Genomic DNA, 14,515 nt, shown 5'->3' with positions numbered 1-14,515 from the left:
TGCTAGTGCTTACCATTTAGAAGGAGTTCTTGGACAGACTCACTTGACTACATTACTAGATAATCAGTTTCAGAATAAGCCATTATTGCAAATTCCACTATCAGAACAGACAAATATTTGACTGCCAGAAGTTAAGAGCAAAAGGTAATCATTTAGGAATTAGTCATAAGTACAAAAAAATACCCCATGTGAGTAATTGACACTTGAGTCCATGATTCAATGGCCTATAACCTGAGTGCTCCATAATAAGTTCAATTGAAATGAAGGACTCAAAATACATCTTCTGTTTCAGTAGAACATAGAATCTTTCACTTGGGCTTATTGGAACACTTAAAAATGGTTCTTCAGGAGAGAGAAAGCATATTGACGAGGTCTGGTATGGACACTTACACTGCTCTCTGTGCTGTGCCATGCTATCACCTTTAGTAATGTCAAATATTGTTTGCATATGCAGAAACAAGGAAGAGCTATTTTACTCCAATGGAGAGTAGCAGAGTTCATTCATTCTTAGCATTTAGTGACCATCAGCTTAACTGAAGCTTTCTAGAAGCTGAACAACCAAAGAATTCTAATAGTGTCAGTACGAGCCACTGTTAGTTCTACAGTGTCTGTTACAAGTAGTTCAGATGCACCAAACTGTGCCAAGAAATCATTTTAAATGCAAGCTAAAGCACTTCCATTTTGCAAATGAGTTTTCACTCAAGCATGTTGTGACTGATGGAAAATTAGTTCACAAAAAATCTGCCAGCATCCAAACAGTAAAGTTTATCCTAAGCAAGCTTTACTGTCCCCCAGCCTAGGACTTCATTCACTGTAGAAAATGCTTGTTTCATTGAGTCCAAGATGAGGAAAAAAAACCCAATTTGCCAAGCATGAAGCTAACCATGAGTAAATGGTTTCAAGATGTCATCTGATCATACATGTGAAGTTGAAAAAAAAAGCTGGAAGAACCTGAACAATCTATTTTATAGAAAGATGTAATCTGTGTTTCACACAGCTATGTAGAACAGGAAGAGTAATTTTCCCAAATATGCCTACAGATAGGATCACTGTTGATAGTAGGAATAGGATCGCTGTTGATAGTAGGAATAGGTTTTACAGTACAACACTGCTGGCACAAGACTATTCCAGCTGCCCAGAACTAGAATGCTAGTTCTACTGAATATCCACCAGACAATAAAGGTTCTGCCTCTAAATGAAAACAAAATCTGGTCTGAACTTTAGGATGATGCCTATCTGGTGTGTCACTATCTATGGGCTTAAAATGCCAACCCTCATTTAAGATTGATGCACCATTTGAGAACATTTGAAGGTCTTCCCATACTTTATAGTAGAATTCATAGATAAGTCTAATATAAAGTAGAAGTTTAAAGACTTCTGCAGGAGTCTTGCATTTTAGCAATAAAGATGGTTCCTATCACACTAAATATTAAGCCAAGACTCACATGTTCAAACCCCAGTGCTTTCGTGTACACACACACACACACACACACACACTTTTAGAATCCTAGGCTTCTAGGTGTCCACTCTGAAGGGGACAAGTTTCTGCTCTCTCCATCCCTTTTCAAGATTTCTGCAACTATAACCTGATTTTAAAAATAGGTCTGCGAACTGGGTCTGTAAAACTGTAAATCCTAGAAAAGTAACCCATACTAAAGCTTACCAAAAAAAGAGAGAGAAACAGTTAGGAATTAAAGTTATGCTTCTTTTAACCCCAAAAGTTGTAGTAATCCAAGAAAGTGACCTTAGAAGCAACATCTTAACATTTTAGTAAATGGGCTGTAATGTGTACTTTGACAATCAGGATGAGAAAGTGTTCCAGATCTTGAGCATTAACATTTTAATAGGTCAATATTAAAGAGCCAAAAAAACTTCAACAAAAAAATAAATCTGAGTTCAGAAAAAGACAGTAGATAAAGATGGTCCTTCTGGCCACATGCATGTCACTCACCGAACCCAGCCCTGGAACACTTTTATCCAGGTTAAAGAATTCATTGAAGTCAAACTCTCCTGGTGCTGATTCTTGCAGAACAGCTTCCCTAAGGACTTCATGGTCTGCTGAAGTTTCATGGACAGGGACAGACCGCACTTCATCCACCTCTGCCACTCCACCATTGCACTCCATTCCTTTGGCGGGGAGGGAGAGAAGGGAAAGGGGAAGAAGATGAGATAGTTCATTGCACCTGATTGAAAGATCAAAGATATTTCCAGAGTATCATTTGCTGGTTAAGCCACAGGATTGGTGTTCAGATGTGGCTTTTGTTCCAAACATTAGTCTGGTTAACTGCATGAATTTAACACAATTTATGTTGAAAGCAGCCACCAAGAGCACAAACAGGAACTGAGACTTGTATTTGTACAGAGCTTACTGGACACAAGAATTTCTAGATCTTTGATGTATAGTAAAATCTCATCTACAAACCCTATTTTTAAACCGCTTTTCTGAATTTCCACAAGCTCTTTTCTGCTGTCCTCAAGCCTATCTGCTCCCTCACCCTGCCCACCCCACCAAAAAAAAAAGCCAGATTTTTTTAGCTTGTGGACACTGAGTAAGTCCGGCCTTTTCAGCCCACTGCACCATGTTGAAAGTTACTGCTCCTTCTAGTCTGAATTGAGGTGTTTGTGCAAGAGTTAGGCACCTACTGCTTTCTTCTCTGGATGCATGGACCATTCCTGAAGGGCAATAACTACTTGTTTATAATCTAATATCTGAGATTTATCTGCCTTTGGTTTGGGTCTACATGAGGAGTTTAGGTCAACTTTCTAAGCAATGAGACCACACCAAGCCTGTTTTAGGTGATTTTGGTACTCCTACTTTACAAGAGGTGCAATGAAAATTTGTACTTGCATGGGCAGCTTTAGGGTAGTGCAGATTCAGCACTGTGAAAGGTCAACTTTAGAGGTGCCCTGCAGTTCCCTGATGCGATTGCTCTGGCCAGGACTTTCAACTCTGCTGCTCTTCAGTGCACAGGAAAAGCCCTGGGAAAGTTTGAATTTTGTTTCCTAGCTGCTTGCCATACAGCACACCTGACTATGAATGCTCCAGCATTGGGCATGCAGGAGATCCTGGACCTCATTGCTGTGGGGAGAGGAATCAGGTCAGGCAGAACTCCAAAGGAGCAAGATTGGACAGGGCATGGTGGAGAAGGATATGCTTAGAATGCCCAGCAGTGTGTTGTGAAAATAAAGGTTCAGGCAGGCATACCAGAAAACGAAGGAGACAAATGGACAGTGTGGGCCAGCACCACAAACAAAATGGCTGTGTCTAGACTGCATCCCTTTTCCGTAAAAGGGATGCAAGTTAGACATCGCAATTGCAACTGAAGTGGGGATTTACCCCCCCCCACTTCATTTGCATAAACATGGCTGCCGCTTTTTTCCAGCTCAGAGCTTTGCCGGAAAAAAGTGCCAGTCTAGACGTGGATCTTTTGGAAAATAAAGCCTTTTCTGAAAGATGCAAATTCCTTAAAATAAGGTAATTGCAATGTGTCTAATTTGCATCCCTTTTCTGTAAAAGGGATGCAGTCTAGACACAGCCGATCCCTTTCCACGCCAAGCCAATGCAAAGTCAGACCAAGTTCTAGTTTTTGGCCACATTTACTAAGCATCTCCTCCCTATCACTGATTTGGAGAAGACTAATAGCGCTCATGAGAAGTCACTGAAGTGATGCTATATATGTAACTATTACCACAGCAGTACACCTCCATTTGCCAATTCCCAAAGAGCATTGTTTGAACCCCTATTCTTCTGCCATGCCCAAACTCTCCTGCCCCCAGACTCCTGTGGGAAGGGAAAGTTGAAGTCTCCTGGCAAACAGGACACACTGTCAAACTCTTGTGCACAATGGGGAGTGCACCTTTAACTTCACAAAAACGTTGTGCTAAAAAGCTACCTTAATAAATCTGACCTTACCTTGTAGTGTAGACTAGTGTCTCAACCTTTTATAAAGTACCCCTTTTTCAAAAAAAACAAAAAACAAAAAAAAGCCACCCTCCAGTTTTCACACAGTTTTTTCTACCATTGCAACACGTTTAAACTTCATCGTAGCTAGGTGGGAGATGAAATTTTTGGGTGTAAAAGGTACAAAAATAAAGCACTATAAAACTTAAAATTCAGTTCTCCAAATTTTGGTTATGTTGACATACTCCCTAGACTTAGAGTACACTTAAGGGTACTCATACCACTGGTTGAGAAACACTGGTGTAGACAAGGCCTTAGAGTGCTCTGAAACACCAATAAAGTGACTGGAATGCTAATCAATACTTACTGTAAGTGGTCTTGTATGCAATTATGAATTCTTAAAGTTGACTGTGTCCCTTAGAGCTATAATAATCCTACTCTATCAAGAGAGAAGATTTCAATTTTTCCCCACTATTCAGTCATGTCTATAGTATACTTCCTGTGGCCATGTGGTTTGCTTGAGAATTTATTCAATTCAGGCATGTTTTTGAATCTCTGGACTCTATAGGCCTGGCATTTTGCTATGAAGTACACTTCAATAAAACAGCATGCCAAGTGCTCTTGCTAGGTTCATGAATATTGCTGGTCCAACCTCACAGCACTAACAGCCTTCTCAGATTTGTGGAGCCCTGCACAGATAGAAAGTTTATACCTGGAACTGAAGTGTTCTCAAACTGGGGGCAAGAGGAGCAGAATGTGGAGCAGTCACTTAAAGAGGCCGGCAGCCCATGAAAGCAGCTCCTCTGGCATAGCCATACTGCCCTCAGCCTGGGCCACTGGGGTAGCCAGTAGATAACTTCTGGACTGCTGCATGGAAGGGCTGGGATCAAGGCTAGGGATGGTACAGCTACATTGGAGGGGCTGCCAGTGGAGGGAGTTCAACCCTGGGGAACAGCATTTCCATGTTTTGGTCCTTTTGCAGCTGCAGTTCCCAAGAAAACCCTGTGGTTACTGATTTATATCTGCACAAATCAGTGTAGGGCTCTACATATTGTGAAGAAACATCATTGGATGCTTCAACTAAAGCAGTATCTAATGACTAGATAGCAAAAACAAATAAAAGTCAGGTTATGGGTAGCATGCTAACCCTTTGCTCAGCTGCAAACATCACTAAGGAAAAGTTAGTACTGCAAGAATTTTATCTCCATATGGGAAGGCTGTGCATAATTTAATGTCATGACCACCACCACATTGTGCTCTGGAAAATCTGGAAATATTTTCACAGCAACAAAATTGTTGAAACTTGCTTCAAGTTCTGATTTATTCTGAAGCACAAGCCACATCCTAGGATGAGTTTTTCCAACCCAGTATAACATATTATGTAATGGAAGATTGAGGTTTTTGGGAAAACCATGAATAAATTTGCAGCCTTCAGTGCAGCTAAGTAAAAAAATCCAAGACTGCTAAATTGGACATGGTCTTCCCATTATACCCCCTTGTATGCCCTATGATGATCACTGAAGTCACGTAATCAGATTTCTCAAGACCTTCCCCAGCTAGTGGGCAATGGGGTCCCTGCAACTCTTACCTGGACCCTACTCTCTCCCAATTTGAGAAAAGTTTTTTTTTTTTTACTAAGAAGAGTCAGAAGTCACAGATTAGAAATTTGTTTATTGCCTGTGACCTGTCTGACTCTTCACTAAACATTCATAATGAAAATCATAGCATTTTCCATTAAAACTACAAGACAAACACTGCCTCCCAACTTTAAGTTCAGGAGAACAGTTCCTGCCATTTTAGTCTGGCTGTTACATACCTTCCTTCAGAGAGGTTGTACGTCTTCTTGTTCGTTTTCGTCCTTTATGATCTTCCTCTAGTATTTTGTCATCAAATCCAGTAAGCTCAATAGTTTCAGACTGACTTGTGGGTCCAGCAGAGAACCACTCTGGCTCTTCCTCAGTATAGGAATCATTCCTTCTACGTTCCCCGAAGACACGTTTGCTATCTCCAAATTCCCTCTGAAGTTGGCAGTTACAGCATGGAGATGGAAGTTAGGAGTTGCTTTAATACTTTAAGAGTTTCACTTTTCCTATTGGTTCATTAGCAACAGTTGAAAACATTTAAAAACCAGAGACATTGCAGATATCCTTAGCCTACTAGCTTCATCTCCCTGCTAATGGGCTCATTACGCTGTTTAGCATTCTATTCAATTTTAAGTACCAGAAGCTCAAAAACAAGACTGGTGGGGGGGGGGGGGGGGGGAGGGGAGGAAAAGAGAACAAGAGACTTGCCAGACCCCTGGGCAAGCTTGGGACAAGGCCTCTGCATGGCTAGAAGCATGTCACACTAGGTCCCTACCCTTGGCCTGTCAGCTCTCCCACCCAGAGTGGGCTGTGCACCAGTGACAATTTTAAAGTTAACCTGGGTGGCTGGGAGCTCTGGGCCTTTTTGAATCACCAGGCCCTGTGGCAATTTCACATACCCTACTGCCCCCTATTGGTGGTCCTGAGTAAAATCTATTAGTTTGTAACAGTTCAACTGCACAGTTCAGATCCCATCACCACTTTTACTTCTCATCCTCCTGCTTATATTGGAGTTCAAAATAGTTCCCCCTCCTATGGTATTTACATATGCTCATATTTTATATAGTGTTCCCCTAGTGAGTTTTGATGAATTATACATTTAGCTATTCTTCATCACCACATCATTTGTTCAACTATATTTTGTCAATATACTTCTTGTAATGAGGTACTTATGAGCAGGTAGGCTGTAGTTACACCATGGGGACTATACACAAAGCAATTCATTTATACTCCCCAAAGTTGTGCAGCTTTCAAGCCAGCAAGGTGATTTAAGTCAGCAATCAGGAAACTTGGATTTAAAAAGCCAATCTGAGAGTACAAATGGAAAACAGTTTTAGGAAATTAAATGTTTACTTTCATTGGTTGGTAACCATTAACATTGATTCACCACTGAAGCCAGGTCTATACTGGCAGAGAAAAAAAAGTGCAAGATACACAACTCCAGCTACATGAATTACTTTGCTGGAGGAGTCATACCTAGTGTCAATTTTCTGGGGCAGTCCCACAGCAGAAGGTTGCTGGGAAAGACTGTCAATTTCCCTTAAGTCTAGAACTCGTTGCAGTTGCAAGGAGTTCTAGACTTAACAGGGTACCCTCCGTGTTATATTTTGCAAGTTCTGACCAGACCCACTATATCAAATGTTGGAAGTGCGATTTCTGGAGCACCAATCCTCCATTTAGTGTAGACGTGGCTCTAGTATGCCCTGTGCTAAACTTTGTATTTATACACACACACCTAAACAACTGTATAACTTACAATTATTTAGATTTAAATTAGTTAGAAAAGGTACATCACTTGTGTTCTAGATAATTTACTAGTAAACTAAAGCTGTATTTAACTCACCTTAGTGATGATTGTGCTTAATTTTAGATAAAGCTCCCTGAAGTATGCTGATATGTAAGTTTATTAAAAACAATGGAAATGCATGTTTAAGTATCTATTGCTAGCACACTTTGAACTGATATTTATGATCACCATCTCCCTCAACCTTTTCCAACTAGTGAGTCCCAGTCTGTATTCTTAGAGGAAAAAGGAAAAACAAGCTTTCCTGCTTTTCAATTCTTTGTAACACAGTCAGTCATTTAACTGATCTACATGAATAAATGCAATGTACGCTGCATCTTCAAAAGCTCCTGAAGTAAAAAAAAAAAAAAAACTGGTTTAGCACTTGAACCAACTGGTTCCAGATGCCTCTCAGAGGCAGTGAGGGTGGGATAGGGGAAGTGCATGTATCCATGGATAGGTAACCCTCACAGATACATGTTCACATCCCTAAATTCCATAGTTCTGTTCTACTTAATAGATACATTTTTTCAAATGCACAAGGACCTTTAGTGAAGTTGAAAAGCAGTGAACGGCTAAAACAAAATGAAGTTAGCCTGGGAATTCATGGTCTTAACATGGAAATAAAGAGCTTAACATGCTTGGACAGCTATTAATTTCTTGGAGAAACTGTGGATATAACAGTTCTGGTAAACTTTTACCCACATAAATAAAAAGATTCAGGATCTAAGCCACTTAGTGGGAAAAGTCTAGCTTCCACTGAAGTTATGAAATGGATATCTTAACGAGACCTGTGTTGAGATAGAACTTCTAGTCTTCTACTGAAGGTGACATGCTGCTTAAGCTATGTAACTCAGCTTCATAATATACTGCCTAGTATACAGTGTTCTAGTCTGATAGAACTGTCAAACTTGTGGTGTACCAGAACTACCAAAGTTTGCCATAAAGTTAAAATCTAAGGAATCTTAGTAAGTGAAAAAGATGACTGACAGCTGTAATAAGTTTAAAAATCAATCTAGACAATAGTCCAACACCAGAAGCCATCACAACTGACAATTTCATCTGAAAGACCAGAGATTGAATAGGCATGGAGACCTCACCAACCTATAATGCAATTCACTATGAAAACAGTTGAGAACACCAACCCTGAAACGCTTGTCTTTGTAGTCCCTCTCACGATCTCTGTCCCTTGCATCTCTAGTATCACGCATATCCTTTTCACCACCCCGATGGTCTTTATCAAAGTTGCGAGCAGAAATTATTCTTCCACTGCCAATCCTCCGTCCACCAATACGAACACCATCATTTTCCTTCTCCAAAGGGCTCCCTGCTCGACGTGAGCCAACAGCAGCAGTCACGTGGCAACCTCCTCCAAAACTCCGCCGCTGGGGACTTAGGACTACATCCAAATCATCTTCTTTCACCCGCTCCCTAGGATCTGTAGATTGAAAGAGTAAGCTTCTCTAGAACATCTGTCCTATTGATAAACAGATTAACATGAAAGTTTGACAAGTAGCCACTAGAATTATAGGGGCCACTTGTAGGACACTAGAAAGTAGCTAAAATTTTAATTTCAAGTCCTTGAAAATGGATGTTTCCTCATATCTACATAAATACAAAGTATTTAAGTAAATAGTTTCTCTAGTGATACATGTCTATAAAGCCATAATCCTTTCCAAGTAGTTTCTTGCTTGAATTCTCACCTCAAAGCACTGTCACAAAGTGTGATGTGTGAAGTGAAGCATTATGGATTTACTATCTTTATGGAACTATATACACCAAAAGATTACCCATACAAGACTAGAACATGGCGGATTAAACTTGACACTAAGGGCATGTCTACACTTTAGGGCAAAAGTCAAATTAAGGTATGGAACTTCAACTATGTCAGTTGCATAGCTGAAGTGCCTTAACTCAGCTTTTGGCACGGTCTACACAGCAGGAAGTTGCAAGAAGAATATTCCTCCTCTGGCTTCCCTTACTCAATGTAAAATGAATGTTACAGGAATCAGAGTAAGTCGTCCTCCAGCTCATCTTTATTTTGAAATAATGGCTTGCTGTGAAGCCATGCATTTTGCAATAATCTGTTATTCTGAAATAGTGTTGCTGTGTAGATGTATCCCATGGAATTAGACTTTATTGCCCTAACCAATCATTTTCCCCCTTCCCACAAGACAGGTTCACTGGGGCCTTAACTTCATTTATAAAGGGAAACCAACAGTGTAGTTACACTAGCAATAGTACTAAGATAGTTACGTAGCTGGCTTTTCTGGGGGAAGGGCTCAAAACTAGATCTGAATCTTTTTTGGAAGGGGGTTAAACTCCAATAAGACTAGTAATGGCTAGTCTACAGTAGCACCCCCCACTATTGCCAAAGCAAACGCGATTTTGCTCAAGGAATAATTTTTCCCCACTATCCTAGCAGCATCTTACAGATCATTCCATATGCAAGAGTGGTGCACTCACCAACTACTCTGCGCATGAGAGAAGTGCGTTCTGAATCCAATTCTTTTTTGAAGCCTTCCACTGGTGAAGTCCGCCCTGAACTTGGATATAGAGATGCATGCCATTTCTCAGGATCCCAAACGCCATCACTATGCAAATAAAGTTGCAAAATTTTTAAAAAGATTTCAATGCAAGAAAAAACTACTTTAGCCACCATCCATTGTAATACTTAAGCTAGAATAATTGCACTCTGACTAGTAATCTATGCTACTGAGTTTGATTTAAATCTGCATCCATTTTTCTACTTGAAATCAGCCCATTTACATGGTGTTAGAAATCTTTGAGGTTAGGAAGTTGTGGAGGTTAGGAATTTGTGGAACAATTCTGTCAATCAGTATGAAGATAGCATAGATATCTGCTCAATATGCAAAGTAATATGAAAGACTGAGTTGATACTCGACAGTTCCATCAATTAGCATTAAAAGAGCCAGCTCCCCACAAGCACAGATCCATCTGATGATAGAGAGGCAGCAGTGCAGAAGGAAGAGAGGCATAGGCTGGAGCCAATACATGCAGGGAGCCAGTTTTCAAACCAACTCCCTGCATGGATAGGCTCCTGTAGACCCACCTGCCCCATCCATGCTGCCTCTTACAGAGGCAGTGGGGGAGGGGGGAGAAGGGGAGGCAGGAGGCTCAGCACCAGCTCCCTCCCATATTTCTGCCAGGGAAGGGGGGGGGGGGGGCGTGAGGCTGCTCCATGGCAGCAGCCTCTGTCCATGGGCAGCTTGGACTCCCTCCACAGAGCAAGGCGGCTGCTGCCCCACACTGCTGCCATGACAGAGTCAGCAGCACAGGGTAGCAGGGGGCTCCCTAGGTGCGGGGCCAGGAGAACACTGTCTGTGAGCTCTGACCCAGGGGACGATCAAATAGTCATGTAGCTAAGATTTCATGTAGTTACATGACGACTTACACAATATCAAACATCCCTAAATCTTACTAGTATACCAATCCCTCTTTAGCAAGTTATTCATGGGTACAAAGCAGGAGTGTATGTGCCTTCATCTCACAAGTGAATGAAATGAGAAATCAAAGTTTCTACAACAATTGCATTGCTATATTTTACCAGAAAGTGTTATTTGTTGCAGTAGAAACCATTATTTCAAATCTCAACCCAAGTATATTAGGACACCTGTATTAAACTTGGGTTTCTTCCTCGCATGTGTACCTTTAGACAGTTTAATTCTTAAAGTAATCTTTGCCATTACCGACGGACCAGCGAGAACATCAATGTTGGATTTAAGAACAGTTTCCCTGTTTAAAGTCTAGTTTGGAGCTTGCGTCTGTGCTATGTATAGTTATCCTGAGGCATTTCTCTCATTCTACAATTCATATGCCGCCCAAACACAGGAGTAGTAGAGATACCAGATATAAAGCTAAAGATATTTTGTTTAGATTACTCTATGCTATTCAATGCCTATTTTTTGGAAGGCATTAGCTTAAAACAAGCTTTGGTCAGGGACTTAATGGAACTGAGAATGTAGCCTCAAGGGCTTTAATAATTTTGCTTGTAGAACTTAGATCTATTAGCCAGTTAAGACAGTAGAGCTGGTTTTAAGACGAAGAAATACCTGTCATATTTTTCAGAAAGACATGAAGGCCTCTGTTTAGAGTAGGGACGCTCTTTAATATCCAAGAGTTCTTCCTGGAAAGGAAAAGTAGCAAGTAAGTTCTGACTCACCTGGATAGAACATAAACAAAGCAAAGTTTGTTCCAGAACATATATAAGTATCATGGATAAAGTTAACTGATTTTTGTTCATGTATTGAAGTCGCTGTAGCTGAACTATACTTTGAAGAATTCTATCAACATGTATTTTTTTATTTCAGCCACAGTGGAAAAGTCTATTATTTACTAATTTTCCAAAAATTCCCTTTAGCAGAAATTGAACTATTTTATAATCAAAGATAAGCAGAGGGAAAGAGGGCACAAATCTGAATTTATTTTGTGGATAAAGTAAAGTGAGTAATATGCACTGGCCATACAGGTCACTGAAGTGGAAGAAAATTTGCTTGGTAGTGATTACTAACCCATTCATGAGTGTAGATGATCACTACTGCCATTGTCTTGCTCAACCCAATATTTGGGCTAGCACAAGAATACTAGGTCTACCGAATGGCCAGAATAGTCATAGAATTTCACTATTAGCAGTAGGATTCTGGTACTCCACAGAAAATCAAATACTGTATATATTTGAACAGACTACTGGTCAAGGACTTATAGCAGAAGACTGGCCTCTCTCTCTCTAGTTCTGAGGCTAGGTCTACACTTATCTGACTTATCTTTGCTGATACAAGTTGCTGGGTGGCGGGGGGGGGGGGGGGGGGAGAGAAGAGAGGAGGAGAGAATCTATACCCTAATTTACACAGCTATGCTGGCAAGCCCATCAACATGGATGAAGGTAACTGGCAGAAGCACTCTGTCAACTGACAGACAGTTGTTTGGAGAGGTGGTGTTTATACACTAGTAGATACTGTTTGTGTAAGCAGCACTGAAAATCCAGAATATTAATGTTAACAGAAGTGGACTACCATCTTCTCTAATACAGAAGAAATGAATTTGTAAGTGCATGAACCAATAAGAGTATGTCTCTGAAGCTTAAGTTTGACTGTCAATACTTGGAAAGTTTCTTCCAATTTTAAATTGGTTATTATCTTTGGTAGGACCTAGCCTTCCCATGCTTCACAGTTGAACTTGTTCATAAGTTCTGAAACTGCACAGGCACATTAGCATAGTTTACAAGCCATGTTGGATACAGCTGTAGACATTAGAATTAAACATTCCAAAAAGACTATCCTATCCTTCCTCCTAAACTTTTCATGTTTGGCTACTTTGGAACTTGACCAGACTAGAATTTAAGACATGTTAGTACATGTGTTACTTATCATGTTTGCTGACCCATTTAAAAGTCTAGTGGAAGCCAAACATAGGTGTCACCTACATCATAGAAACACATTGATACTATATAGTGAGGTGGGGGTCCATTTAACACAGAAGTCCCTTTCTATACTAGACCTTTAAAAAGATGCCATCAATCACACCTTCAAATCTACTCTAGGCTGACCTTATGAGGAAAGTAGGATACGTTTTCTTCTAAAATTTGATATTGTTTCAATCCATCTCTAAGTCTGCTTAATAAAAACACTTAAAGAAAAAAGTTAGCTTACTTTTGTGTAACGATGAGATTTTACTGTTATTCTGTCCAAGTCAAGAAAAGAGTCTCCATTTTCAACTTCTCCTATAGCCCCTCTCTTATCCATGTCTATTTGAAAGCCTTTGATTATTGACCTAATTAAAAATACAGAATTATGTTAATAAAATAGGCAGTATAATTGAAGGTTTTACGGTACACCTTCCTTACAGGTTTTGGAACACTGTCACCAACTTACAGCTAACAATCACATTCCATAACAGCTTTTGACTGATGTTTTGGTTGTTCTGTATATCTAAACCATAACTGGCAGTAAGAGAGTCTAGTTCCTAGAACAAGTGCTTTCAATTTAGCTTAGGTGCCTGAATTCCTCTGTGGTTCAAAACAGAGCTCTTAAATTGCTTCAGAGCCACAAAGATCATCATAGGGATAGAATTAGCGTACAGAAGGAAAAGCTCATGAAAGAGAAGGACTGGATAGGAAGCCCCCTTCCCTCAGGCCGGGCAGTCCTAGGCCCCTACGCAAACTGTCTGTGAGAGTCACTTGCACCCCATTTTGCACCGTACAGGACCACAGATAAACATGCATACCATGGAACGGTCCAGGTCCCCAAACCATGGGTCGCAGAGCAGATCCCTCTGCTTCCAGCACTGTTAAAATAAATAATAATTATAATAATAAGCAACAATTTTCTTAACCCCCCCCACGCATCTCCCCCCCCCCCATAATCATCACGGCCAATAGCAGCTCATCCACCCCGGGTATTGTGTGTTCTCGGCCGCTCCCAAGCTTGCCGTGGGGAAGTGAAGAACGAGGATGGGGATGAGGGACGCCTGACGCACGGTCGCCAAGGCAGCCCCTCCCCCCCCCATGGCTGAGGACCCGACTGAGCATCCCCCCAGCCCGGCCACAGGTCTGCGCGGAGGCCCAGGAAGCAGCCCGCCGAGCGCAGGTAACGCCCGGGCGGGCCCAGGGGGACTCACCGCGCGGCAGGCGAGGTCCCCTCCGCTCCTCACCACCAGGCCTTGCTGGGGACCGGCTTCTCGCCGCCCCTCCCCCCGCCCGCCACACAGGGCTCGCTCCCGCCTTCCGCGCCCGGCCGCTCGCCGGCCCCAGGCTCGCGCCGCCGCCGCTCCCCCTCTTCTTCCTCCTCCAGTTTACTCGCGCGCCCTCTCCCGATTTACCCGACTCTCGCACTCTGTCTCCTCTCGGCCACCGTAACCTGGAGTCGGCTCACCGCCCCCCTTTAATAGTCACCGCGCAGGCGCGGCCCGGCGGCCCCGGCGGGGCTGCCCGCTGTGTTGCCTGACTGAAAAGCGCAGCTTTCCGCGGAAGGGCGACGTCTCGCCTCCTTCAATTGAGCAACAAGAGAGAATCACGGATTTTTGTTTATAGCCCTCCCCACAGGCAACGGACGGTTTTGACCGATGGCGAGGACTGCTCAGGCACTGCCAGCGGCCAGCCCTGCGATGCTGCCCATGCTGCGGGGGAGGGGCTGTGGCTAAGGGCCACGTGCACACTGATAGGGACTTGATAGGCAGCAGCGCGAGTGCTGAGCTGCTGCACAGGCGTCTTGTTTTCCTTGTTTGTAGGTG

At 42.1% G+C, this 14,515-nt stretch overlaps 1 protein-coding gene across 6 annotated transcripts in view; it reads right to left on the bottom strand.

Moving 5' to 3' along the window:
* The window catches only part of EIF4ENIF1 (eukaryotic translation initiation factor 4E nuclear import factor 1), a 31,807-nt gene extending 17,613 nt beyond the window's left edge, over positions 1-14,194 (bottom strand). For 4 of the 6 annotated variants that reach the window (XM_075898033.2, XM_075898035.2, XM_075898038.2 and 1 more), the window contains exons 1-8: positions 13,904-14,088; positions 13,511-13,570; positions 12,937-13,057; positions 11,341-11,414; positions 9,734-9,861; positions 8,413-8,705; positions 5,718-5,919; positions 1,952-2,127 (exon numbers count right to left, since the gene is read on the bottom strand). In XM_075898033.2, coding sequence (XP_075754148.1) covers positions 1,952-2,127; positions 5,718-5,919; positions 8,413-8,705; positions 9,734-9,861; positions 11,341-11,414; positions 12,937-13,029 — 966 coding nt within the window. In that variant the 5' untranslated portion in view covers positions 13,030-13,057; positions 13,511-13,570; positions 13,904-14,088. The other 2 variants (XM_075898034.2, XM_075898036.2) reach the window with 2 other exon arrangements.
* Positions 14,195-14,515: the final 321 nt, after the last annotated feature.

This window comes from Pelodiscus sinensis, chromosome Z, assembly GCF_052426305.1.
Source record: "Pelodiscus sinensis isolate ZL-2025 chromosome Z, ASM5242630v1, whole genome shotgun sequence".
Classification (NCBI taxonomy): Eukaryota; Metazoa; Chordata; order Testudines; family Trionychidae; genus Pelodiscus; species Pelodiscus sinensis.
This window is presented reverse-complemented; position numbering and strand designations above follow the sequence as displayed.